General features: G+C 41.8%; 1 protein-coding gene across 1 annotated transcript; it reads left to right on the top strand.

Annotated features, from left to right (window-relative positions):
• Positions 1-9181: 9181 nt before the first annotated feature.
• On the top strand, positions 9182-25640 carry CLDN1 (claudin 1). The gene is made up of 4 exons (XM_039234188.1): positions 9182-9608; positions 18378-18542; positions 20962-21046; positions 22955-25640. Exons 1-4 carry the CDS (start codon positions 9386-9388, stop codon positions 23115-23117), a joined length of 636 nt encoding a protein of 211 aa, XP_039090119.1. The 5' UTR covers positions 9182-9385; the 3' UTR covers positions 23118-25640.
• Positions 25641-27309: the final 1669 nt, after the last annotated feature.

The raw sequence follows: 27309 nt of genomic DNA, 5'->3' as shown, positions 1-27309 counted from the left end.
TTCTCAGGTGGGGGGAAAATGGGATGGGAGAGAGGGCTGAAGCAATGGCGGATTTTATTTCGAGAGTCTAGCTTCTAACATGAACGTAACAGTAACTACATATACATGTGCCTTTGCAAATGAATTTACTTAGTTTTGATTTTTTATAAGGGTTATGGGACCTTAATTATTTATTTATACTTCTGTTTATGGCACACTAAGGCAGCTTCTCCCCTTGCGAAATCTCTCACCTCCACCCTATTCTCCATCCTCACTGCTGGGTTCTGGTTCAGATACTCGTCATCTTCCTGCCACTCCATTATTATAAGAGATAAGATTTGTTGAATAGTTGATACATGCCAGGGCTTTTTCTAAATGTGTTTCATGTAATATCTCTCTCCTTACCACCACCCAATGATGGCAGTAATACTAGTATTTTGCAGAAAAAGAAAGGATCCAAAAGATAGTAAGTATTTTGCCTACTGATACACAGCTAGCAACCAACAAAGCCAGGATGGGAATGGAGGAAATCTGGAGATACATTCTCTTCTCTGTCATTTTTGCTATATTGACTTCAACAACTTGATTATGATACACAGCCAGTGGGCATTGGTTAGAAGATGAATGACAACTGATTTGTTAGTATTATAAAATAGTGTAGTTACTATAATAATTTAATATCTAGTTTATTCTTTTTCAAATGTTTTAATGTTTATTCTTGAGAAAGAGAGCGTGAGTGGGGGATGGGCAGAGAGAGAATGGGAGACACAGAATCTGAAGCAGGTCAGCCCAGAGCCCGACACAGGGCTCAGACTCACGGACTACAAGATCATGCCCGTAGCTTAAGTCGTATGCTTAACCAACTGAGCCACCCAGGCGCCCTGGTAGTTCATTCTTTAGAGCTATGATTTGTCAGTGAGAGAACAGTTTCTCAGAAGATGGAAAGAATTTAAGTTTATGTTTCTAAAAGTCTCAGGCAGGGGACCTAGAATGGCGAGCACACAGTCAGGACTCAATAAATGTTCGGTATTATATTCTTGAATTGGGAAATATTTATAGCCCAAGAAACCTAGAATTACACATAATCTTGCATCCTGCTATCTATCTATCTATCTATCTATCTATCTATCTATCTATCTATATGATTGAGGGGGAAAAGGTCGAGATCTCTGTCCTACAATATGTTAATAGTCCCTTAATTAGGCAATTAACTGGTCTGCAGCATACTAATGATCTAATCCCATCATACTTTTTCAACTGGTTTTTCCCATTTTTCTTTCAATTTGGACCTCCTGCCCTTCCTAGCCTCCAGTTACCCTCCCCTTCCCCATTATAGTCACATCCTTCTAACCAGAGTACACTAGTGTACCCATGCACAATCCCCCTCCACAAGCCATTCTTCACTCTTAAGAGTAACATTGTTAAAAACATTGTTAAATAAGCCTCATTAGCTCTTTTTCCTACCTAAAACTTTTTTGTGCCTCCCTACTGCCCTGAAGAAAAAAATCCAAATATCTCTAGGAAGAACTCATCCTTCACACCTACATATTAGGTGGTAATAATCTCCAATGCCCATTCTTCCTCACCAAGGCTCCTTGTCCTAAGTCTCATTATTTCTCCACTCCATATAGCAGTGTTGCGTTTCACAGACTACAATCATGCATAATATAATTGACCTTAAACAACTCATAGGAAGGAGCCACATCAAAGACTGACATTGTGTGTAAATCCAAAAGTCCAGCTCCTCCTCCATCTCTGAAATGGTCAAAACAGAGAGGAAGAGTCGTGTTCTCACCCAACGTTCTCTTTCAAGGACACTCATCTCTACCCTGTGCTGGTGGACAAAACCATCCAGTATTTTCAAAAGTCATCATCATTCTTGATTCAGTGTAAATATGTAAAATCTCATAAAGGCATAGAAGTTTCATCTCCACCCATCTCTGGCACCCATCTTCTCTCTTTCTCTGCTTCCAATGCTGCTGCTTTTGACATTGTTCAAACCCCCTCACAAACTTATTCTTTACACTGTTAACACAGCCTTTGCATTAACTGACTTCTGTCTCTGCCTCTTGCATCCCAGAAAAGTCTGAAACACAAGTCCTTGCTTAAAATTCTCACTACTCAAGTCCTTGCTTAAATATGACCACTTCTGATTGCCTCATACATGATAAAGCCCACACTCCTTAGCATGACATGCAAGTCTTGTCAATTCAACTGCTTACTACATGCACATTCTATGTGTACATTGACCCCAAGCCTACAGGATCCAGAGAAGTAACATAAATACATAGGAAAAGCAGACACTGTGGAGAAATGGGAAACCAGAGAGCCCATCTAGAGCTGCACATTTCCATTGCTTTTTGCTCAGAATCTAGAAAATCTTCAGAGAAATCTTGCAAGTTTTCAAAGTTAAAACTAGTTTAGTTTTTGAAAAATGCATGTGCAGGCCAAATATGAGGTGCAGCTCAGGCATTTGTACCTTTGTGCTACATTTTAGTATAAACTCTTCCCTCGGCCCAAAACGTCCTCTCCCTCATGTAGCTGGGAGTTTAGTTCAAATATTTAGCTCCACATGATGAAATCACAGCTTGCCTACCTTTGACCATGGGACATTCACCCAGGCTCTTACAGTACAGCTTCCATTTATGAAACATTTCCCATGTTCTGGGTGCAGGGCTCAGCCCTTCATAGGCATTACCTCAATCAGTCTTGTTTATTTTTTCTAACACTCTGAGTTACGTATATTTATGTTATGCTACAGATGGAGAAAAAGAGACACAGAGAGATTAACGACCTTCTTTGGCATCATGTTTCCTGCCAGGAGGAAGTAGTGTCTTATCTTCAATTGTGTCCTATCCCACAGAGCAAGGTATGAAGAATTAGGATCTCTATCACATTGCCATTTCTTTTTATTTGATCTCCCCCCACCCAACACACGACCACCACCACAAGAACCATCATCTCCTTAAAAGCCAAAACTGGGGTGCCTGGGTGGCTGAGTCGATTAAGAGTCTGGCTTTGGCTCAGGTCATGATCTCACGGTCCGTGGGTTCGAGCCCCGTGTCGGGCTCTGTGCTGACAGCCAGCTCAGAGCCTAGAGCCTGTTTTGGATTCTGTGTCTCCCTCTCTCCTTGACCCTTCCCTGCTCACATTCTCTCTCTCTCTCTCTCTCTCTCTCTCCACACCCCCCCCAATGAATAATAAAATAAACTTAGAAAAGAAAACAAAGACTAATAAAGTTTCTGGGAAAAAAGGAATTTTTCTCGACTGCAAGATGTCTGACTCAAGACTACAATACCAACTCTTATCTGAGCCTCTAGTCTGCTGGCCTGTTGTACCAATTTCAGACATGGCAGTTCCCATAACTGTACAAGCCAGTTGTTTAAAATGAATCTCTCTATCTCTGTGTCTCTTTATGTATCTCTCTGTCTCTGTCTCTCTCTAACAGCATGTCTAATATCTTGTCTAATGCAGGGATGTATTGCAAGGGAGATAGAGACATAGAGAGATATAGATACAGGTATATACATATCTTCTATTGACTCTGTGTCTATGGAGAGCCCTCACTAACATAGTTAGAATCACATTATGTAGATTAAAAGTAAAGTATCATTAGTAATTTGACCTTGATTCTTTTTTGTTTAGTTTTTTATTTTTTAAATGTTTTTTATTTATTTCCGAGAGATAGAGACAATGTGAGCAGGGGAGGATCAGAGAGAAAGGGAGACACAGAAACAGGCTCCAGGCTCTGAGCTGTCAGCACAGGGCCAGACGCGGGGCTTGAACCCACGAACCGTGAGATCATGACCTGAGCTGAAGTTGGACGCTTAACCGACTGAGCCACCCAGGCGCCCCTAACTTTGACTCTTGGTGATGAAATTGGTGGAGTGTTTCTACAGTCTCTAATGATGAAAAGGAAAACTTTCCCCCAAACAAACGCAAGCAACGGGATAAAATGAGGAAATGGTTCTTCACTAACTTGTTTCAAAGTACAGTTTTATAATTCAGTGTAGATTTTATGGCTGAAATTCCATTGTTTTCCCCCCTTTTCTGAAGAGATAGAACTGCCAGGCTGTGAGCGAGGGGAGGGCCTTAGGGGGAGCTTTATATACACATGATATAGAAGAGACCTAATAACAGTCTTAAACCAAGGATTTCCCCCCACCCAACCATCTGACAAGCCACACTGATCTGCAAGAGACTTATTTGCCACCATGTCTCCATCCTTCTTGTGTTCTTGGCCCACCCCTTCTCAGAAAGAGCCTCTCAGCCTTTGGTCCCTGCCTTGAACACTACACAGAAGAGAAACCTGCCCAGGGCCCGGAGAAGGGGCTTGAACATCTCATTCAAAGCCCCCATCCCTCTCATTGCTGCCTCGTCCATTTCTTAATACAAAACTGTGTCTGCCTGCTAGAAACCCTGGTATCCTATCACCATGCTTTAACTGTGACATTAAGTCAGATTCTAATAGAATCCAGGCAAGGAGAAGAGACTTTCTGAACAAATGTGAGGATCATTTGTAAATGACAGCATTAGCAAATTAGATACGTCTGTTCTGCGTGAAATAATAACTACTATTTCAGGTGCTTGCACTGTACTAACTACTGTTCCAAGTCATGTACACATATGAACTTGCTTAGTGATCACAACATGATAAAGTAGTTTTACTCATTGAAAGAGAAAAAAAATCTAAGACACAAGTGTGTTATACAAATGTTCCGGGATTCCTCAATTAGTAAGTGATAGAATTAGAGTTCAAAAATGTGTGCTTTTTAAACAAGATTTTTAATGTTTTACTTATTTTTGAGGGCAAGAGAGACGGAGCATGAGCCAGGCAGAGGCAGAGAGAGAGAGGGAGACACAAAATCCGAAGCAGGCTCTGGGCTCTGAGCCGTCAGCACAGAGCCTGATGTGGGGCTTGAACTCACAAACTGCGAGATCATGACCTGAGCTGAAGTCAGATGCCTAACCATCTGGGCCACCCAAGGTGCCCCAAAACATTGTGCTTTTAAACACTTATTCCTGTTACCCTTCCAAACACTGGAAGAAGAGTCAAAAGACTGTTTTCAGCAGTTGTGATAGACATGATCCAATGGTTTTTAGTATTGATAAGCTTCATGTTCCAACAGTAAAATTCATGCTAAACTTGCACATTTGTACTCTTGTACTCTGGTTCCACTCTCAAGCCCTGAATAATTGCACAACAGATTGTTTGCTTAGAAATGTGTCCATCCATTCTGCTTTTATAACCTGAAGAGCTCGGAAAGTCGGTGTTAACATGCAGAGCCATGAAGAGGAAAATAACCATTCTGAAGGCTTATTTACTCTTATCCCTTGGTTCTGAGAGTCTGTCACACTGCCCCTTGGGACTGTGTTTCTTTGCCTGCACTCTATGACCCTTCATCTCATCTTTACTCTTGTCTCTTGGTGTATCTCTCGAACTTATTTTCTCTCGGACTTATTTCTGGTCCTCAGGATTATGGCTGAGCCCAAGCATTAGCTACAGATGGACATGGAGTAAACCAGCAGGCTATTTGGTTTTTGGTCCAGACCTCTGTCCTGGGCTGGAATACCTCCTGCACAGGATTTAATCCCCCAGGGGAGGGTCTTAGTGGACAGAAGCAGAGATGGAGAAAGCACAGGAAGGAGCCAGAGAGCAGTCTCAGTATGGAACACCTCACTGGGTAGAAACACAGGATAAAGATGTCTAAGCCCTAAAAGCCAGTGGCCCTCAGTTGCTTTCGTTCACACGGGGAACTACCGTAGAAGCGTGCTTAAAGGCTTGTGCTTCAGGCCATGGTGTGTAGTTTGGGATCCCCGAGCTGCCATTTACCAAATACAATCTTGGGTAAGTGATCTGACGCGTCTGTGTCTCTGTCACCTTCACAGAGGGACTAGAGCATATAAAAGTCTCGTAATGATGTCATGTCACCCACAAACGTCAGCTATTATCACTTAGAGGCATAGAGCTCTACACTTGGGTGACCTTTTAGAAGTCAATTCCTAATGATTATTGGCAGGGAAATTGAGAGGAGAAAGGAAGTAATTGGTCTTAAGAGTACAGAGGAGATCTTCCTATTCAACAGGCCAGGACATTTGCCACGCCATCGCCAACCTTTCTAGAAACTTCCTAGTCACAGCGATGCCTCTTTTGCTTAGGCTTCGTATATTAGAGGCCAATGTGTGTCAGTTGTTTTTCCTCTTAAGTTGATGGATTTATGCTGAGCCATGATCTCACCTCTGTGCACTGAGGGAAGGACGGAAAACTAGACAGGATTAGGGATACCAGAGACGGGCATGGAAGACAATGCAGTAAACAGCGCTCACCACAACCTCACACATAAGGTTGTGGTCAGTGAAGTAATCGGCCTCACACAGCCCTGAAATAAAACAAAAACAAGAACACAGGGCCATACTGACCACGGAATTCAACCCTCCAATTCCCTGCGAACCGTAGGTCGATAGAAACAGGTCCTCCTGCAGATTAAAAGGACCCGAGCACGAATGTATTCATTGGACACATATCTCGTCTTCATTAATCCAATCTGAGCACCAAAGAAAAAAGCATTTCTTTTTTTTTAAATTTTTTTAATGTTTATTTATTTTTGAGACAGAGAGAGACAGAGCACAAGAGAGAGAGGGAGACACAGAATCTGAAACAGGCTCCAGGCTCTGAGCTAGCTGTCAGCACAGAACCCGGCATGGGGCTTGAACCGTGAGATCATGACCTGAGTTGGAGTTGGACGCTTCACCGACTGAGCCACCCAGGCGCCCCAGAAAAAACGCATTTCTAAAAACAGTTTTAATTCTGAATTGACTGGAGCAACGACAAAAAGGATTCTATGATTCACATGGTAAATGTGGTGTAGCTTTGCAGCAAATTCTGAGAACCTCCTTTGAGCTCAGTGTTCCTGGAGGATAGACACGTCACGTGTGATTGATACTTCTGCCGCTATACCCACACGTGCCCACAGAGCAGCCACCTGGACCTAGAACGAATTCCTACCTTCAGGCCCAGACTCTGGGGACTCGAAGTGGATGTGGTCCTGCCTGTCAGAGCTGACTGAGAGCTTTCCTGAGGTCTGGGAAGACTTTCAGAAGGACACACTCACTTGTGAATCAGGCTTACTCCAAGTGAAATCCTTCATCTCGCTCGTGTGGTACCCTCTTCATGGCTAGTCTCCAAATCTCTGTGCAGACCTGTCCTTTAAACTTAAACCTTCAAAAGGTATCTGGTGATAGCCAGGCAGAAGTGGGGGGGGAGGAGAGGGGGTTTGCTCTTATTGTTGTTGTTGTTTTACTTTTATATAGACTTCTTTTTTAACATTTATTTATTCTTGAGATTTATTTATCTCTGAAAGAGACAGAGCATGGGCAGGGGAGGGGCAGAGAGAGAGGGAGACACAGAATCCGAAGCAGGCTCCAGGCTCCAGGCTGTCAGCACAGAGTCCGAGGCGGGACTCAAAACCATGAACCATGAGGTCATGACCTGAGTCAAAGTCTGACGCTTAACCGAATGAGCCACCCAGGCGCCCCAATGTAGACTTTTTAAGGGGTAGTTTTAGGTTCACAGCAAAATTGAGCAGAAGGTACAGAGATTCTCAGGTACCACCTGCCCCACATGTGCATAGCCCCGTTCCACACCTCCATTTTCATCCCTCTCGTTCAGACTCTGAACCTTTCTTTTCTTTTTTACTCTTCCTCCCTTGGGACAAACTGGCAGCTCCCATAGTAAATATGGAAGCTTCTCCTGTTTTCTCCTTGGCATGTTTACTTCTGCCTCTGATGTGCTTCTGTTTTTACTAAAATCATAGAAGCTTCGCTTACCACACTCAAACCACATACAAAAAGAAGTTGGGAAAACATTTTAATTATTCCAAACCACAAGATCACTTCTGAGTAACGACAAAGAAGGAAGCTTCAGAAACCTGTGGAGGGAAACTAGAGGCTCAGCTAGACTAAAACCTGAGGGGGTGGCCCCAAAATAGAACGAGGACCCTGACTTCCTGAATCCTAGCCAAGTTCTCTTTCCCCTGGGGGAAGGCTTTATTTTTCACGTTTTTGAGAGAGAGAGCGAGAGAGAGAGAGCGTATGCATGAGCAGGAGAGGGGCAGAGAGAGAGGAAGGCAGAGGATCCCAAGCAGGCTCTGTGCTGACAGCAGAGAGCCACACAGGGCTTGAACCCACGGAATCCTGAGGCCATGATCCCAGCCAAACCAAGACACTGAACCAAGCGGGCCACCCAGGCACCCCTGAGGGAGGACTTTTAGATGCTCTCGCCTTTGATGAATGGTTGTCTGGTAACTCATTAATGAAACACTCTTTGGGCCATGGTGGGGGTGCCCGCTGGCCAGGTCCCTCTGAGAAATAATCACGGCTCTAAGACAAACAAACTGCTGTAGGGAAGAGGCTGATGTGGTGTGTGTGTGTGTGTGTGTGTGTGTGTGTGTGTGTGTATAGGAGTAGGGGAGGGGAGGCTGCACTTTCATAATGATGATAATAGATTAAAGGGTGATATATTTAGGTCAATCTCAGCCCACTCTGTAGTAGAAAGTACTGGCCGTGCTACTAACTTGCTGTGTGCTCTTAGGAAAATCATCTTTCCTCTATGGCCCTCAGTTTCCCAACCTATAAAGTAAAAAGATTTCCAGCAACCCGCACAGAAGTATATGATTCAAGGTGAGATCACGCAGAGAAGGGGACAGAGGTAGGAAAGAAGGGGGAGAAAGAGGAACAAAAGAGAGAGAAGTGTGTGTGACGGAGGGGAAGTGTTGTGGGGATAAGCAGAAAATGCCTTTTAATGAGATAGTGAAATAAAGTTGAAAATGAAACCGTGGGTCTCCTGAGGCCTCTGTTTTTTTTTTTTTTTTTTTTTTTTTATCTTTTATGCACCTTTAGCGTTTCCACATATAGAATCATTTTGGGGTAAATGTAGGTGAATGAATGCAAAGCCTGGGAAGGCTCACAGGAGGAGAAGGGGGGTTATGAGCGAGAAGGAGGCAGCAGCACACTGCCCCCCGATCGCCCCCAGGGGGTCCCCACAGCGCCCCGCCCAGGGAGCAGGCCCGCGCTCCCCACCGCTTTCCCCCTGAGCCGCCCCGAAACCGCCAGGGGGCGCTGCGCGGGCTCGGCGGGCCGGGGGCGGAGCCGCTTTAAATCGCGGCGCCCAGCAGGTTGGCGTCTCAGTCCCCGAGCCGCCAGCCGCGCAGCTTTTCGCGTCCCAACTCCAGCGCCGACCCAGACCGGACCCTGGCCCGCAGCTTCTCCAGGGGCAGCAACCAGGAGCCGGGCTCCCCGCAGTAACCTCCCCTGCGCGGCTCCGGCGCCCCGCGGAGTCCCAGGTGCGCACCTGCCCGCTCCGCCCCCTGCACCTGCCGCCGGCGAGCCAGCGCGCGCCCGAGCAGCCATGGCCAACGCGGGGCTGCAGCTGTTAGGCTTCATCCTGGCCTTCCTGGGCTGGATCGGCTCCATCGTCAGCACGGCTCTGCCCCAGTGGAAGATTTACTCCTACGCCGGCGACAACATCGTGACGGCCCAGGCCATCTACGAGGGGCTGTGGATGTCCTGCGTGTCCCAGAGCACCGGGCAGATTCAGTGCAAAGTCTTCGACTCCTTGCTGAATCTGAACAGTGAGTGCCTTCCCCACCCCCCCCACCCCCGGCCCCGAACCCGAGACCCCAGCCCCTCAGGGGCTCCTTATGTTTTGGGCTAGAGGCTACCAGTTGATTCCGTGATGTAATTACACGATGAAACTTCGGTTGATCAGGTCTTCTGATCAGGTGCTTTGTCGCGAAGAAGCAAAAGAACTGTGGTTTGGGAAAACAGAGGCCCTGGCCTCCGCTCTGATTTTCCCTCTAATTCCCTGGGTGATACTTTTGTCCTGGAGGCGTGGTTTCATCTTAAATTCCCTTGAGAGTGAGGTGGAGATCGAGTGGGTGAAGGCCAGCCTCCAGCTTCAGATCGTAGGCCTTTCCTGGACATTGTAAGTTTCTGTGTAAATGGAAGAGCTGGTTGGGTTGGTCAAGAAGACGCTATGCTTTGGAAAGTGTGGAGCCTGGTAGCTTTCCCAGGTTCTACAATTAATAGACAATCTCAAAGTTTTAGACACATTGTGAGGGTTTTAAAATCTATCTTGACTGAGTTCTCATAGGAAAAGCCACATCCCTACATGGAATGTCCCAACCTGGTGTCTAGTACCCACACTTGAGCTTGAAGATTCTGGTTCTTTTGATTTTTGAGATCCACTAAGTGTGGGGAGGCTTCGTTGCATTCTCTTCCATGACTCCGGGTTAGCTTTCAAGCCAGACTCTGTAGAGGAGGCAGATTGTGCCGTGTTAATTTTGGAAAGTGTAGGTTTGGTGGCAGGTGGAAAAGGGTGACGAGAAAGAAAGGTTCTAAATAAGCTCCCATCGTAGCATGGAGGGAAGAGTGAGGGCACTAGAGAAAATGTGGCAGAGGAGACAGTGGTGGAGGAAGGCAGAGCTCAGCCGGGGAAGAAGGCAGTGAGAGAGGCAGTACGTCTTCTCCAAGCCTCCATCTTCCTCAGAGGAATGCGTGTGTAATGGATGTCCGTTCTTCGGTCAAGAGGGAAAGGGTTATGTAGGGAGAAATATTTCGAAGGATGATGGGGAGAAGGATGCACAGGACGGCCTTTTTGCTCTTCATGTTTTTAGGTCAAAGCTTTTGAGTGCCTTTTCAGAAATGCATTAAATTGCCACTTACTTGGGTCATAGCAGTTGATGGCTGGAGTACCTTCCTTGAGATACTCCACTAGTCATCCTGCACCTCCTTGCCTCATATGCCCTTGGACTAACTCGAAGAAAAGCATCCTTAGTCTTTACCTGGACAAATGAGCCTGCCCGTCAGCCCCCTTCTCGTGCTGAGGGTGAGTCACGCCGTCATCACGCAAGCTGACTTCTGTTGCCCTGTCCACCTGCTGCGTGTGGCTCTGTCACAAACCTTCACGTGTAGTCATTAAATCTGGCCTGAACCTGTTCAAACAGCTTGAGCACCCATGGGATTTGGTTTGTCACCGTGCATGGTGGTTTTGAGTATTGTCCCTTCCATTTTTCAAAGTTCCCATATTATTAGGATCCCAAATACAAGAAGTCTATTAAGTATGCTCCCTTAGATAATCATTGAATCTCCCCAGGAGAAGATGATGCGTGTGAGAAAATGGTGTCAGGCATTTTGCGTTTCATACTGAGGAACTGGAAGATAGAGAAGGTTTTAAATGATTCCAGAGTGCTCTCTGATTCTGCCGATCAAAATAGTTCATTTTCAACATGTTTAAATAGGTTTCCTTTTACTTCCTCAAGTGGCCAAGTAGAATCCATGGCCAAACTGATCCATGTTGTAAATACTCCAACGGGTCATTGCTATACATGAGAAAGTGTCAAAATGTTTTACTTCCATTTACTCCTCGGTCATACAGCAGTTACAGCTTTTGAAGCCATTGTGGAAGGACGAAATCTACTCCCTGGCAGAAACCTAGAAGAAACCTAGAGGTTTCTTCCTGATGCTTTAACTCCAGATTAGATTCCTCTCTTTGGTTCGGTTAAAGCCAGGGTTTATCCAAAGTGGAGGTGAGGCCTTTCTCTCAAAACTGATTCCCAAAAGAGGGAGCCTTGACGCACAGGTACTTTCCCAGCCTTGCAGTGACTCACCAGATGCCTTCGGATGAAGCCCAGTGAACCTTTCTGTTTCTCTGTCTGGGCTGTGGTCCTCACCCTCACCTAACATAGAGACCCGGGCTGGTGATTCACTGGCTGGCTTGGGCACAGTTTTGTAACATCTAGAAGAGAATGATTATCTTAAATGTCAGTAGTGTTCCTTGTAAAGGTTTGCATTCCAGGAAGTGCTTTGAGCTTACAGCTTGACTAGAAGTGTCCTGAAATTGTACCTTGTTCTACTTTGCTGGTGGAGCCCATCTGGCATCTTAGGATGGAGGTAGAGAAATTTATCAAGTTTTGTAACGATAGACATGTTAAAAGTCCTCGATTCCCTGCTCTAACTAGTGTCAGGTATAAAAAGCGTGCGACATTCATAAAATATCGAAAGGAATGTAGGGTATTGAAACCAGTATAGGAAATGGGATACAACTGGGCTTTCTTTAGGTGGGTCTGGCAAAGTAGTTTACGAAAATGTAACTGAAAAACTTCCTGGGGAAACAATGTTACACTGTATATTGTGGTTTTACCAGGGCTGAGACCATTTCAATTCCATCCCGAGTGTGAGATGTTTATGACATTGATGACTCCTGCAGCTGAGAATTGCCATATGCAATGGGGAGTGTTAAATAATAGCTGCAGTAACCTTTTTCTGATTAAACTGTACATCTCGCCTTGTGCTGATCCAGTTCTCAAACTTTTGGCAAGCTTGTGTCTATTTTACGCACTGAGTTCTTTGTTTCTTCTTGCTTGATTTTAATAGCTAGAGCTGTCCAAAGACTGGGCTGCCCAAGGAGGCTGCAGTGTGGGAGGTGTGCAAGCCGAGAAGTAAGCATTTTGTAGGAATCTTGTAGGGAAAATCCAAGCACCAGACAAATGGAAGGTTAGGCTAGACTCTCCCAAGCCTCATGTAAATTTGGGATTCTGTAATTTGTTTATAAGCTCCTCTAGCCTGTTCAACTCGCTTTGCATGAATCCACATGTGTGTAGGTGTGCTTAATGAGTATTGGTTGTCAGTGAGGTTTCCCAGCACTCTCCCCATGATGTCAGGCTCAATCAAAGAGACGAAATCACTGACTTGGACTTTAAAGTCTTTAAACCACTGGCAGAGAGGAAGGTGCCCACTTACATTTCCCCAGTCTACATATCACATGCTGCATCCCAGGGCTGTTCAAGAGGGGCCACCGGTGTTCAACTCTGTTTCATGAGTTAGTTCTGACTCTTGGAATGATGAAAGTAAAAATTAAAAAATCCAAGCTTGAAATCAGAAGTTCTCAGTTCTTACCCCAGTTTTGCGTTAAGTCGCTATGTGTATTATGGTAAATCGCTTCATCTCTCTGGGCTGTAGTTTCCCCACTTATAAAACAGGGCAGAGTGAGAGGGATGGGGAGATGAATCCATGATTCATTCATCCACTCAACAAATGTAAGCCAGGCCTTATTCTTGCTCCCACGGATACAGCTGAGATGATATAGAAGTGCCAGTGCCAACATTCTTTGTTACTAACTGCGGTGGTTGAAGGCTAAGAAGCAAGTGGCATAGTTTAGGTTTCCCTGATTGGAGCGATGGGTAAGTGGTAATATAGAAACATACATTTAATCATGAGGCAGCTTCTCTAAGAAACAAACAAAAAAGATAGTGAAACTACTCGGGACATCCTGAGAAGTGCTAAGTCCTGAATCACCCCAGACCACTTCAGTGACTGTCCGCGGCAGTGTCCTGAGGTCATACGCAGTGGCCACCATCTTACGCGTCAATAAACTAGAAATCCTAACAATGAGAACTCTTGAGAAACTTTGAACTTGAGTAAAAGTGAAAAAGCCATGGGAGTATAGTTCTGTGAGCCTGTGATGAGCTCATTTAATTGCAGGGAAGAGAGTGTTTATGTTCTAATTCCCCAATGGTCAGTTCATTTACTTGCCTAATACTTATTAAGCAACTACTCATGCAAAGGGGGACTGTGTAAGGATGCAGATAAAATGAAAATTGATTTTGTTTGATACATACCACATAAGGTAATGATATAGCAAACTGGCCAGTAAGTAGCATATGCAATGTCAGGTATTTACAGGAGATTCTGCAGCCTGTACAGTAAGATTTAAAAAAAAAAAACTTTGGAAAAAAATTGACATACTTGTCTATACTTGTCTTTCTACACTTATGTTGATTAACCCAACTGTAGTCGATCAGTAACTTCTCACTCATTTCTTGTCTTGTAAGTAGAGATCTTTGTAAGTACTTTTTCAAATTATACTTTCGGGTTGAAACTGTTGAGAACCCCTTAGGGGGTCTTTAATCTCAAGATTATCGGTCTAGCTAAGTGTAATTAAAAGACTGTCTCCTCTATTTACTGCTGAATAATGGATGAGAAACAATAGTGTAACTTTTTGAATGTTTGCTAACCATTTTCCCCACAGACGACTTTGGTCAGTGATAAAAATATAGTAGAGGTAACTCCAAATTTAAAGGGCCAGGAAAGGAACACATTTGCTTCCAGAGCTGATCCAATTAGACCAGTTCAGAGTTAATAGTTCAAGGCTATACTGTATCTATCTGGTCTAACATGAGGTTTTGTGGCTTTCAAAGATTTCTCAACTTCTTTATCCTGCTCATTATTATTCCATGGGGGGGGGGTGGTGGACAGGGGACTTGGAAGCTCATACAATGCAGAATTGTAAATATTTGAAAGCTAAAAAAATAAGTAACTGAAGCAAAAAGTATGATTTGTTCCCTTCTTGTTTAAGTTTCTGGCTTTTAATGATCGAAACTAAGTCTGGCTTTATATAGCAACATTTTCTTTTCCCCAGACTCCCTAAAGAGGCGTTTCTCATGGATGTATCAAAGATTAAGCTAAACACAAAAGAGTGTTTTTCCCTATTAGTGCAAATTTTTTAAAAAAGTAAAAACTTGTTCCAATTTGAATTAATTGAACACAGGTTGAATAATCCATGTAGCTTGCCAGGTACTCTTCTTAGTGTTTTGGATAGAATAAATATGTGGGCCAAGACCTCAAGGAGTTCACAATTACAGATTTTAGACCTCTGACTTAAAAGGCTTCCATAAGACCTTAATTTGAAGGATCCATCTGGTTCAGCTGAAAATTGTGCAATTTAGATTCTATCTCCATATAAAATTCTCATAACTTGTAACACAACACTTGCTCACTTCGACTTTGTAATCCATTGTTTCGTATGCCTAACTAGTGAGTTTTCATGTTGTTATGATTCTCAGCCTTTTTTAAAACACCACCACCCCACCCACATATCACTATAGTTAAGAATTCACCCAAATGTCTCCAACGAAGATGAGACTTTGTGTTTGATGCACATCCAGTATCATAACATAGAAAGAAATTGTGTAAGTCAGTAGATGTCGAGATGTAAGTGAAAAGGAGAGGAGAAAAATACTGCTTTGCCAAAGAACACAATTATCAGATTTTTAAGAAGGAAACATGATCCCCTGTTCCATATGGCTTACATGATTCCTAAGCAGGTTTCTTCTATTTTCTCCATTATTTTTTGTTCATTGTACAAAGCATTCATTATTCTGTAAAGAAATAAAATGACAGGGCTTTTCTAGTGAACAGAACAAAATATGTGTCCTCCTCCTTAGAAACTTTGTGAAATTGGGGGAAAGAATAAACTGGGTGTGGCATGAACCAAATGTGCTTTCCTGGAGGCCTGGAAGGGGGAAAGCTTAGAGATGAAAACTGTGTGTAGTAGATCATTCCAGGTGAGTACAGACGGAGCCCGGGAGTAGTGTATCTGTGTGCGCTCCCTGCCCGGGTGGTTTTATACAAGTCTGACTCATGACACTGAGGCCCAGGAAACTCCTCGTGAAGAATACCTTGTGATTCAAGTGCTCAGACCTGCGGGGCTGGTGGCCTGTTGTTTTTACGTGAAGTGCAGATCAGGATGATTATTACAGGCTCTGGGTCAGGTTGGGGGCCCTACAACTCAAACAAAGTGGAAAACAGGGAGAGACATCAGAGTTTAACAATAAAAGTGACGAATAAATGTTGGGAACCCGAGCGTTTTTGAGAAAAACAGCGGAAGAGGCTGAGAGATGTGGAAGACGCTGTGTATTTGAAGGGTTGTCATAGGAAGAATATTTGCTAATTGTGCTCTCTATATGGAAGGTAAAAATCCTGCCACCTCTTCTTTAGGACCCTACAATGACTTCTGATTACACTTAGAATAAACACCAAACCCCTTACTCCAGCTTGCAAAGCCCTGCATGGTCTATGCCTTCTGACCACCATGCTAAACCCACCTCATTTTATTTGTCACCTTGTGTCACCCTCCAGTAGAGTGACTGACTGTCCCCATTTTTCCCGGGTTCAGGTCCTTCTCAGGAGATAGGGCTTGTAGTTTTAACACCACGGCAGTGGGGTGCCTGGATATGCTCAGGAGGCTAAGTGTCCAGCTCTTGATTTTGGCTCAGGTCATGATCTCACAGTTTGTGGGTTCGAACCCCATGTCAGGCTCTGCGCTGGCAGCATGGAGCCTGCTTGGGATTCTCTCTCTCTTCCTCTTTTTCTGCTCCTCTCTCTCTCTCTCTTTCAAAATAAATAAATAAACTAAAAAAAGAAAAAATACAGCGCCAGGCAAGCAGACAGGAGTCATCCTTTCCTCCTGGCATATGGATTGTCCTGTGATTTTCAGTATTTTCTCTTCCAGGATCCTTTTGCCTGAAATGCTTTCTTCTTAGAATTTGGGACCGAATCTGAAATTGGTGTTACGTACAAGAACTTAGTTCTTTTACTTGTCATTTCCCTGTTACGTAATGATTGTCTTTGCCAAACCCGGGGAGGAATGAGAAAGAAGGACACACTATAGCAGTGGGCTCCCTGGTACTTCTCTCCTCTTCCCACAGGACTGTTTGTGATGCCAAGGAAGGAGGTTTACGCTAATCTAATAAGCAGCTTCCGTTCCTGGGAAATGCGCATGGGACATGTGCTTTCATTCAGCAAGCAATTCTTATACTCCTCTGGAATCTTCAGCGAAGTGTGTGGGTAGGGTACACATGTGCCCACATACACTTTGAAGGAGGTGGATATGTAAGGATGGGTGTCTCTGTTTGGGCATTTAATTAAATCATTGGCGCCTGTGTGGCTCAGTCGGTTGAGTGTCTCACTTCAGCTCAGATCATGATCTCGTGGTTTAGGAGTTCGAGCCCCACCTCGGCGGGCTTTGTGCCTTCAGCTCAGAGCCTGGAGGCTGCTTCAGATTCTGTGTGTGTCTCTCTCTCTGTGCCCCTCCCCTGCTTGTACTCTTGCTCTCTCTCACGCTCTCTCTCAAAAGCAAATAAATAAACATTAAAAAAAATTTTAAATCAAATAAAACATTATCTTGGCTTCCAAAATATCTCTCAGATACAGTAAAAAATACCTTTGAGTCTTCTTGTGATTTTATCAGAGATTGGATGTAAATATTAAAACATTAAAATTGAATGATGTTTTAGAAATCTTTAGAGTTAATTGCGATTGGGAATTTAAGTTTTCCACCCTGAGCCTAATAAGATTGAGCCTAGGTATCAGTCTGATAATGAGATACAAGACCTTTCCATCATGTCAGCCCCTTTTGAAGACCAGCAAGAAGTATGTGTTTCAACCTTGGTCAGCGATATCATCGTTCATACTTTACATAATAGAAGCATGGTCCCAAAGAATAATAATTAGCTTACCCAAGATGGCACAGTTTGTTACAATGTAAATAATATTTATACATGCAAAACTAAGTGTCACATGTTAACACTGTCAATAAGATAATGATCTTTATCTGAAGGAGGAAAAAAATCTACAATTAACCAAACTCATTTTCCCAGAAGTGAGAGAAAAAGTTGAAAGGGAAAAACTTTTTTTTTCAGTCTGTGAAATTGAAAATGCCCAGTGATGATGTCCTGTTTTTACTCTTTAAGAAACATACTGGCATAATCTCCCAAAGCCGATTGTATCTATTTGATCATGATTTAGCACACCAACGACAATAATAGGAAATGAGAAAATTAGTGGAATTGTGAGAAATACTACATTAAATTATTGTCTGCTGCTTTAGAATCTGACAGTTTAACAGTTTTGAACACTGGTGATATCTCTGAAAATAAAGCTACTATATTCCAAAGTAACATTTCAACATTTATTTGGTTTTGTTCTAAGACAATGACAACTATATACCCCACCCCTAGCCCAGTCACTGGAGATGCAAACGTTACTTATCCAACCATGATAATCTTTGAGAAATTGATTACTCATCTTCTCAATTCACTTGTTTTTTTCCTGAAGCTTGGTGACTGGAGTATAAAGCTGTTGACTATTACCAAAGTGTATTGTAAGCCATTTTAATTATAAATGGTTTAACATTAAGGATAATACATATGATTGTTATTTCAGAATTAAAAGTACTCTGTTAGTGAGGATTAGAGATGTATTAGCTCTGCTGAACCCATTCAACCAGACCATTAATTATTTTTCCGGAGAATTTGAAGTTCATGTTGAAAACATAAAATGTGAGAGCTGAAGGGCTTCTGATTCATCATCCTGCCAGGCATTTGTTTTTCTGGAGAGAACTTTGTGTTGGGTACCTGCAGAAACATTACTGGATCTGGGCTGAACTGACTCCTAGTTCATTCTATCTCTTCCCTACTGTATTGAATATCCTTGGCCTTCATTCACTCTTCTCTTGTTGGCGTAGGCATCATTTTTACATGTTGTAAAATGTTTCCTGCCAGGCACTTTGCAAGCAACCCGCGCTTTGATGGTGATTGGCATCCTTCTGGGTCTTATAGCCATCTTTGTGGCCACTGTTGGCATGAAGTGTATGAAGTGCATGGAAGATGATGAGGTGCAGAAGATGCGGATGGCTGTCTTTGGCGGCGTGATATTTCTCATTGCAGGTAAGAGCAACCCTGCCCCCCCTCCACCTGACTAATCTGTCTCTGGCATGGTTGAGGACCTCATCTTCAGTTTCCTGAGATTTTGCTGGATTTGTTGCACTTGAATTGATTTCATTTCCTTTAAAATCTTGAATGATTTATTTCAGTTCCTTTAAAATTGTGGAGACACAGAAACCTTAAGTCACGTCGACTTTCACTTTCTCAAGTAGGATCCAAATGAAAATTTGAAATCTGTGCTCATGGTAGAAAGGTCTGTTCATTGAGGTTCCAGGTGCCAACTGCTTTGCTAGAACCCGTCTTCTTGGTGAAGAGAGGTATTTTCTATTTGGCAAATAGTAAAGAATAATTCTAAATGATTCAGAAATTTTCTGTAGGGTCTCCACAGGCATTATGTAGCAAAGATGGGGAGTAATGACAGAGAATGTGAAAAATGTGTGAATCATACAGGTCTGTGAGCAATGGAAGGGAGTGGGATTTTTTGGAGAAAAATGAGGACAACATTCCAGTCAGACAGACCTGATTCCAGAATAAACAGGATGTACTATAGAGAAGTGAAGAGAAAAGGCCAAATGGAGTAGAAGTGGAACATTGGAATGGCAGGAAATTAGGTTAGGTGAGTTAAGAAAGAGAGAGCCTTGATAAAGTAATGAAGTTCTGTTTTCCATAGACAATACATACGTATTTGTTGCTTTATTCAATTGTTGATTGAGGAGTCACATATGTGACCTTAGAGAAAATGAGTATCAGAAGAAGATGTAGACAGTTCCATTATAAAATCCTATAATAAGAGGTGCCTGGGTGGCTCAGTCAGTTAAGTGTCCGACTTCAGCTTAGGTCATGATATGGTTCATGAGTTCAAGCTCCATATCGGGCTCTGTCCTGACAGCCTAGAGCCTGGAGCCTACTTTGGATTCTGTGTCTCCCTCTCTCTGCTCCTCCCCAACTTTACATTCTGTCTTTCTCTCTCTCTCAAAAATAAACATTTAAAAAATTTAAAAATAAGAATTATATTAAGATTGTTTATGTGTATGTATATAAAATAGTATATGTGTAAATATATAAAATAATAGACTATAAATTATAAACAGTGTATTAACATTATATAGTGTATGCAGTAGTCTATTGGTTTTTTTAAATGACACCAGTGATATAATCTACCATAAGAAAGAGCTAGACTTAGACTTCTTTTTCTCATTTTCTCTTTGACAAAAGACTTTGTAGGGGCATTTAGCCCAGCATCATATGGGGATTTTACCAATAATGAAGGTAGAGTGCCTGTAGCTTTACTAAAGATTTGGCTGAAGGGATCAGTCTTTGAGTTTATTCAAATTAGCTCCTGTCAGAAAAAGTATGGATGGCCCTTTATTCCCAACAGTTTGGTCCCAAAGGCTATGAGTAACCATACTGCATAGTGCCTTTTCTTTGCTTATTTTCTCATAACTTCTGTAAGTACAACACCCCCACTTCTGTTTAACAGACTTCCTAGGAAGTGAGGGTAGCAATTTCCAGAGCCTTCTCATAGTCTGTCTGGGTAGCCTAAAGCAATAGTGTTTCCTGTCCAGTATTAGAGACAATTGGATTGGACCACTTTTGGCAGAGGGTGGCAGGGAGGAGGGAGAGTGGCAACAGGGAATAGCACGGACATTTTTAATGTGTTTATATTGATGGTTTTGTAGAATTACAGTAAAAAGAAGCTATTTAATCTCCTTGGATAAGAAATGCTGAGATATTTTACACTTCTTATAAATGATAGAAGTAATTATGTTGGCTCAGTTGTTTCCCTGGTATTACAGACATAGGAAGCTCATGAGAAATTGAGGACATGCTGACATGTCCATCTGGCATGGCACCTGATGCTGGGGCGTAGGATTTGGTCCATACTGAGACAGGTGCCGCTCTTCTTGCTATCTAGTTGTTTACTTTCCTTTTGATCCTGTAGAAATGTAAATTTCAAATTTGGGTCAAGAAAAATGGAGGATTTTCATCTTCTCTTTTGCAAGTGACTCTGTCTATACTAATAAGGACAAGGTTTTATCAACAGTAGTTTAGTACACTAATGTGTAACAGTGTCTTTGAAGGGGATCTTAGCTGACATCAAGCTGTTGGGTTATTTCCCCAGAAAGCATTATTTGTGCCTGTGCCCTTGGACTATAAGTGAATAAGATGATATGAAGAGTGTAAACCATGTCCAACTTCAACTCAATACTTTTGTCTCTCTCAACAGAATACTTGGAATAAATCATGTCTGAGTCTCCAGGCTCCCTGAGTTAAAGTTGTCTAAATTAAAATTGACTAAATTAAAAATGTCAGCACTCTTGATGAGATTCAAGTCTTATAAAATTCTTATAAATTTAATGGGCTGTATATTTATGTTCCTTGTCCCACAGTGATTAACAGTCATTTGTTTGAATTTCTGTAGGTCTGGCAGTTTTAGTTGCCACAGCATGGTATGGCAATAGAATTGTTCAAGAATTTTATGACCCCATGACCCCGGTCAATGCCAGGTAATGCTATAAAATAGTTTGTTCTCTGAGAAAATAGCCTTTTTATGTTCTGCAAAGTCCAGCTAGTGCCATAGCTTCCCATATTTGCTGGGAAGTTTATGAAACTGTAGTCAAACTTGAAAATAATCTGAAAGGCCTCTAACTGATGGTAAAATGAGTTTGATAATTGTTTTAACAGCCTAGATTGATGACAAAATTCACTTAAAAGTAGAAAATTTCTAAGTCTCATACTTGTCAACTGTATGCTGGGCCTTTTTTCTTGTTCATTGTTTTAAAATCAATAAAGATGTTAACACATTTAACATTTCCTTTTTGAAGTATATCCCAATATTTACTGCACTTGAATGATTAAGTAATTATTTATAAGTTAACACACTGTTTATGAGTGATTGAAAAAATAGTACTCCTGGAGGAGTTAGTGAATAGTACTTCATTCTCAACAGCTTAATTTTATTTAAGGAAAAAACCAATTTAACTTATTTATGAAAAAAATAAGTTGAGACACCACTTTGAAATTTTCTGTTCCATAACAGCTATAAAATTGGCTTTGCTAAGGTCATCCTTCTTAATATTGCAAGTCGTGGAAATAAAAGAACTGATTCTTAGCTCTCACGTAACAACACTCTTTGATCTGCAACAAGGCTCTTTGTCTCACTGTGCTCACATCATTAAAGCCTAATAACTGCATTCAGAGGCAGGATGTTAAGGTGTAATTATTGTTTGTTTAGTGCTAGGATGAATGGGTGAAGAATCACAGTGATCGGAGAGATAAGGTGTGCTTCTCTTCATATAATAACTGACGTCTAAGAGAACACATACTGCAGTGATCGTGATCCTGTCGGAGCTCATTCCCTAAGACTTACCATTTAGGGACGGAGATTGCAAAGGGTCACTAGGCTAACATTTTATCAGTAATGCCTGTGAATGCACTTTAGAAATTGCTTGGCACTGTATAGGTGTCATTTACATGGTGTTCCATGATCCTGAAAAACGTTCTCTGAGGTAGATGGAATTATCCTGCTTTAAGAGAAGCAGAAACACACGGCTGGGTCGTGAAGTTACTAGCCAGCAGTGCAACAGTGGAGAGTTTACTTCAGGACTCAAAGCCAGGCCTTGTCACCCCAGCGCTCCTCTGCCCTGGGGTCCGCCATCATTCATAGATCCTCTCCTCGGGAGCCTGGCTTCATAAATCCACCTGGACCAGCTTGATCTGAATGGTCTATGAATTGGTTAGAAGTCTTTTTCTTTTCTTTTTTCTTTTCTTTTCTTTTCTACAAAACCATACATTTCTTTTATTTATTTATTTATTTATTTATTTATTTATTTATTTATTGCCAAGTTGGTTTCCATATAACACCCAGTGCTCATCCCCACAAGTGCCCTCCTCCATGCCCATCACCCCCCTGCCCCTCTCCCCCACCCCCATCTGCCCTCAGTTTGTTCTCAGCATTCAAGAGTCTCTCATGAAAACCATACATTTCTGACTTCAGTGTACGTAGGTACCTAGGATCAACTATTGAAAATTCTAATAGTCTCCATCACTCTCTAGCAGTCTCTTTACAGGATATGGTTGCTTCTTGTTAAGTTTAACCTGAGAATCATGGTCTAAGTCATAAACATGCTTTACGAGTCTCCTACATGTGGTAAAGTCTTTGGAAATATGTGTGTGATTCACCAGGTGTTGCATGACATATTGCCTGAGCTACTGTTGCAAAGTGTCTGCAACTGTAATGTAAACATTTTCTTACGTATGTGTTCATAAACTGGAGAGCACTTCACCCAAGGGATCATGGAGGATTTGTTTTTAATTGGAAAAAAATGTAATGATATTGATTTCCGTCCTTAATTATATTACAAAAGGTTTCAATGATCCATTGATTAAACAAATGCACTGTCTTCTCTTCGTAGGTATGAATTTGGTCAGGCCCTCTTCACTGGCTGGGCTGCTGCTTCTCTCTGCCTTCTGGGAGGTGCCCTACTTTGCTGTTCCTGTCCCCGGAAAACAACCTCTTACCCAACCCCACGGCCTTATCCCAAACCTGCACCTTCCAGTGGGAAAGACTACGTGTGACACAGAAGCAGAAGGGGACAGCACTGTTGAAACAAATAGAAAATGGACATTGTAATACTGTAATTGACCTTAGACTTTTGACTATTGTAGTCGGAACTGTGGTATTACCAAAAACAAACCAAAACCAAAAAAAAAAAAAAAAAAAGAAACAAAAAACCAAAAACACCAAAATGAAATTTAAAAAAAAATATCCATTGCTAAAAATGGCTTAGTCTTATTTTATCTCCTTTCCTCAATACAGGAGGAAGCCTTTTCCATTTTTATTACTGCTTCCCACTGAGTAATCATCTCAAATGTGGGGACGGGGCGCTCCATAAATATATATAGATATGTATATATACATGTTTTTCTATAAAAAGTTCGATAGCAAAAGCTCTTATTATGTTGGTACTGGTATACTTAATGTATATCTAAAAAAAGAAAAAATATATTTAATTCTATATTGACTAAAAAAGCAGTTTATTTGGTGTGTTTCTCTTCTTCTGTATGGACACGTATATAATAGGTCAAATATCATTTTCCCTCTTTCATGAGCTTTCGGGGTCTTTGACAGAAGTGCTAACCTACTTTATCAAGTGTGACTTTCTTCACTTCTTCACAGGTGCCCTTTTCATGTGCTTCTTTTACATTATTTTTATTACAGTTTTACACCATGTGCTTTGTCATCCGTCATTTTTCATGTCTTTATTGTTTTTTATGAAGTTGATCTTAAACCTTGAATCTGGTCACACATTTCATATGCTTCCAGTTTAATTCCTCGAGTCAGTAAGAATCTCTTACAAATCAGAGCTTTAGGAGCATATCTTTCTGTATGACCAGATGGTATTTTCCTGTTGACCTTCCCACACGATTTCTGTACTCTGCCTTACAACACTCTTGTTTGCTTTGAAAATATTTGTCTGATTGAGTTGCTGTGTGCTGCTTTCTCAGGTGTTGTAACACGATTTTACTGATTGAATTTTTAAGCTACTTATTCACAGCTGTATATCCCCCCAAACTACCTTTTTCTCCCCGCACTCTTCAACCATATTGTTTCCTCACATATAATTATCATGTAGTTTACCTCTTTCTAGAGAAAAATGGCTCATGTGTCTGAATGAAGTGCTAAACTTCCTGTAGTGATAAGCTGATGACAAATCTTCTCTCTCTAGCTGTAAGCGCGTCACTTAATCTTTCTCCTCCTTTCCCATCTGTCAAATTGAGATAATGATACTTAACCAGCTGGTAGAGGCGGTGTAAGTATCAATTAGTTGATATTATACTCATTCTTTGAACATGAACTATGCACGAGTAGTGTTTTCATTTGCTCAATTGGCTGTTAAGAAGTCGCTGAACCCAACCTCTACAACGCCTTCACATCACTCAGCACCTTCCTTTCTCCACTGGTCCATTTCCTTTCTGTCAGCTGTGTATAACATGCTTTTGATTCCCTGTCCCTTTTTAGCAATTGCTATTAGTTTTCCTGTCTGAGAAATTACTACTTCACTAGAGTAAGATGATGCAATGGAAGGGTGTTGGCTTTGGTGTCCAGAGACCTGATTTGAATCTTGGTGCTATCAATTACTATGTGAGTTTGGGCAAGTCACTTGGCTGCCCCAGATTTATTGCCTCATCTGTAAAAAGGGGATTGTGACTCCTGACCTGCCTACCTCACAGGGCTGTTGTGGGGACCCAGTAAGATGGGATACGTGTAAACGTGGTTTTATAAGGTAAAAATAAAAATGCTCTACAAAAAAAGAATTAAACATTTAAGTGCATAGGTTTTGGATTGCTTTTCCAACCACTGAAAGGAGAGAAATTTTAAGAAATGGCCTTCCTGCCTTAATCTCTCACATGTTGAGGCACTGAAGTGAAATTCGGCTTACTAAATGGAAAAGATTCTGAGGAAGTCTTAGTTTCTTCCATCGGTATGGCCTGATGCTTTTTGTGGCTAAGCTCTTCTCCTTTCAGTAATGCAGACTTGATTGAGGACAAGTCTGCAGATGTAATGGGTAAAACAGAAGTGTGAGCATTAGCAAAGCCAAAGTATGGAAGATTTTTGAGTTATAGTAACTGGCCAGCATATACAGGGTGTTGCTATTAGCTGGCAGCTAGCGCTACTCGAATAGGTGGTTTGGGAATGATAATTCATGGTGAAACCCCACGGGGGAAGTTACCTAAAGGGCTGCATCATATGAGGATATGAACCAGAAAATTTTACTGTGTCTTCCAAGTCTGAAACTCCATGTTCTTAGAAGGTATAATTTAAGGAGACTTTCTCATACATAGATCCTGACGATGTCTGAGTGTAAATGTATGTGGCTACTAGTTGCTAAACTCTACAGAGAAATTGATAGTCTAAAATGGCCAACAGAATTGGTATACCAGAATTTATCCAATTCTGATATTTTTGTACTCCACTTCTGTGCCTGGAAACAGACAAATAGATATTTTGGAGTTTTGTAATGGGAATTTGTATAAAGCATTACTCTTTTTCAATAAGCTGTGTTGTGTTTTTTTTTTAATAAAAAAAATAAATTCTTAGCTTGTTTTTCTAATTATTTCAAGATTGCCATGCTTGGATGAAGTTATGGTCTGGGATAGGATCTGACTCACTGTACGTTCCTGAGAAAGTGCTATTGTGCCTCTGGGCCATTTGTCAAGTAGTTGAATAACTCTACCAACCTGAATGGCTGTTTCTCTCAGAGTTTCTTCCTCATCTAGGCTGGTGATAGAAGAGCATGCCTAGAGAAGTTACTTTATTTTCCTCATCCACAAACAGGGGACATGCTAAAAAGATGACTAAATGGTGAAGTAGCCAGCTGTAAAGTATCGTGGAAGAGTAAGGTGGTTGTGTTCCTCAGAAGGTAGAGGAAGGACAGGCCACAGGCTAGAAATCCATTATCGTTTTCATGATGATTATTATCAAAACTACCTCTGAGGAAAGCAAGTGATGAAACGCATTCACTCATTATCTGAAAATATCAATAATTGATAAAGCCTTAATTGTAACCTCTCCCTGGGCAATTTTCCTACCACAGAGAGAGGTTTGTAAACAAATGATTGCAGCTCTGTGTGGAATTTCAGACATCCACAGGAGAGGTGAGAGACTAAGGTTGTCAGTCAGTCTGATCTAAACTAATTAAGCAGGTGCATCAGAATCCCCATTTCTTCTGCAGAATTTAAGTCTCTGGGGGTAGGGTCCACGCCCATACAGTTTGAGAGGAAATAAAAGGGCTAGGTGCCCTTGACAAGAGCTTTTAAGGGAAAAACCTGGATTGTAAATCATACCAAGTAGACATCCACTTCTGTGTGAGCTCATCTTTGTTGGATGCCATTTTTCTGCAAACCATGTCATTTCCCCTCTTCTTTAGCACTTCCTGTGTAGAGGTGTGTCTGATTCAGGGAAAACTCTGTGCAATTTTTGTATTCCCTGTGCTATTTTAAACCTGTTGCTAATCCTAATAAAATCAAGGAGTGGATTTTTCCCTTTCTCTTTGCATGTGGCAGAGGTGTAAGATTTCTGCAGTACCCTCATCTCCCACCCCAGACATATTCCATGTGCCCCCAGCCTGCCCTAAAATCTCTACACTTAGCTGGTTCCATGGAAACTGACAGAAGTCATTTTAGATTCTAGAGTTATGGGGAACAGCTTGTTGAGTCCAAAAATAATCAGGAACATTCTCCATGTTCTGAACTTCTGCAACCCTCATGGCATTTTGTATACTAGACTTCCATTGACAGATTTTTCCAATATGGCCAGTATTGGCAATTGGGCATGAGATATGAATTTATTCAATTAATATTTACTGATCACTGATGATAGCCCAGTGCCAGTGTATGCAGGCAAGGCTAAATGATGTAGGAAATGAGTAAGACCCTGTCCTTGTGGTATCTCATCATGATTTTGATTTATATTTCACTAATGATGAGTGATGTTGAATGTCTTTTCATGTGTCTGTTAGCCATCTGGATGTCTTCTTTGCAAAGTGTCTATTCATGTCTTCTGCCCATTTCTTAACTTGGTTGTTTGTTTTTTGGCTGTTGAGTTTGATAAATTCTTTATGACTTTGGATACTAACCCTTTATCAGATATGTCATTTGCAAATATCTTCTCCCATTCCGCAATTGGCCTTTTAGTTTTGTTGATTGTTTCCTTTGCTGTGCAGAAACTTTTTATCTTTATGAAGTCCCAATAGTTCATGTTTGCTTT

The sequence above is a fragment of the Hyaena hyaena genome, unplaced genomic scaffold (assembly GCF_003009895.1).
Source record: "Hyaena hyaena isolate Hyena2069 unplaced genomic scaffold, ASM300989v1 scaffold_84, whole genome shotgun sequence".
Classification (NCBI taxonomy): Eukaryota; Metazoa; Chordata; class Mammalia; order Carnivora; family Hyaenidae; genus Hyaena; species Hyaena hyaena.
The sequence above is the reverse complement of the archived record's forward strand: the minus strand, read 5'-3'. Positions and strand labels throughout refer to the sequence as shown.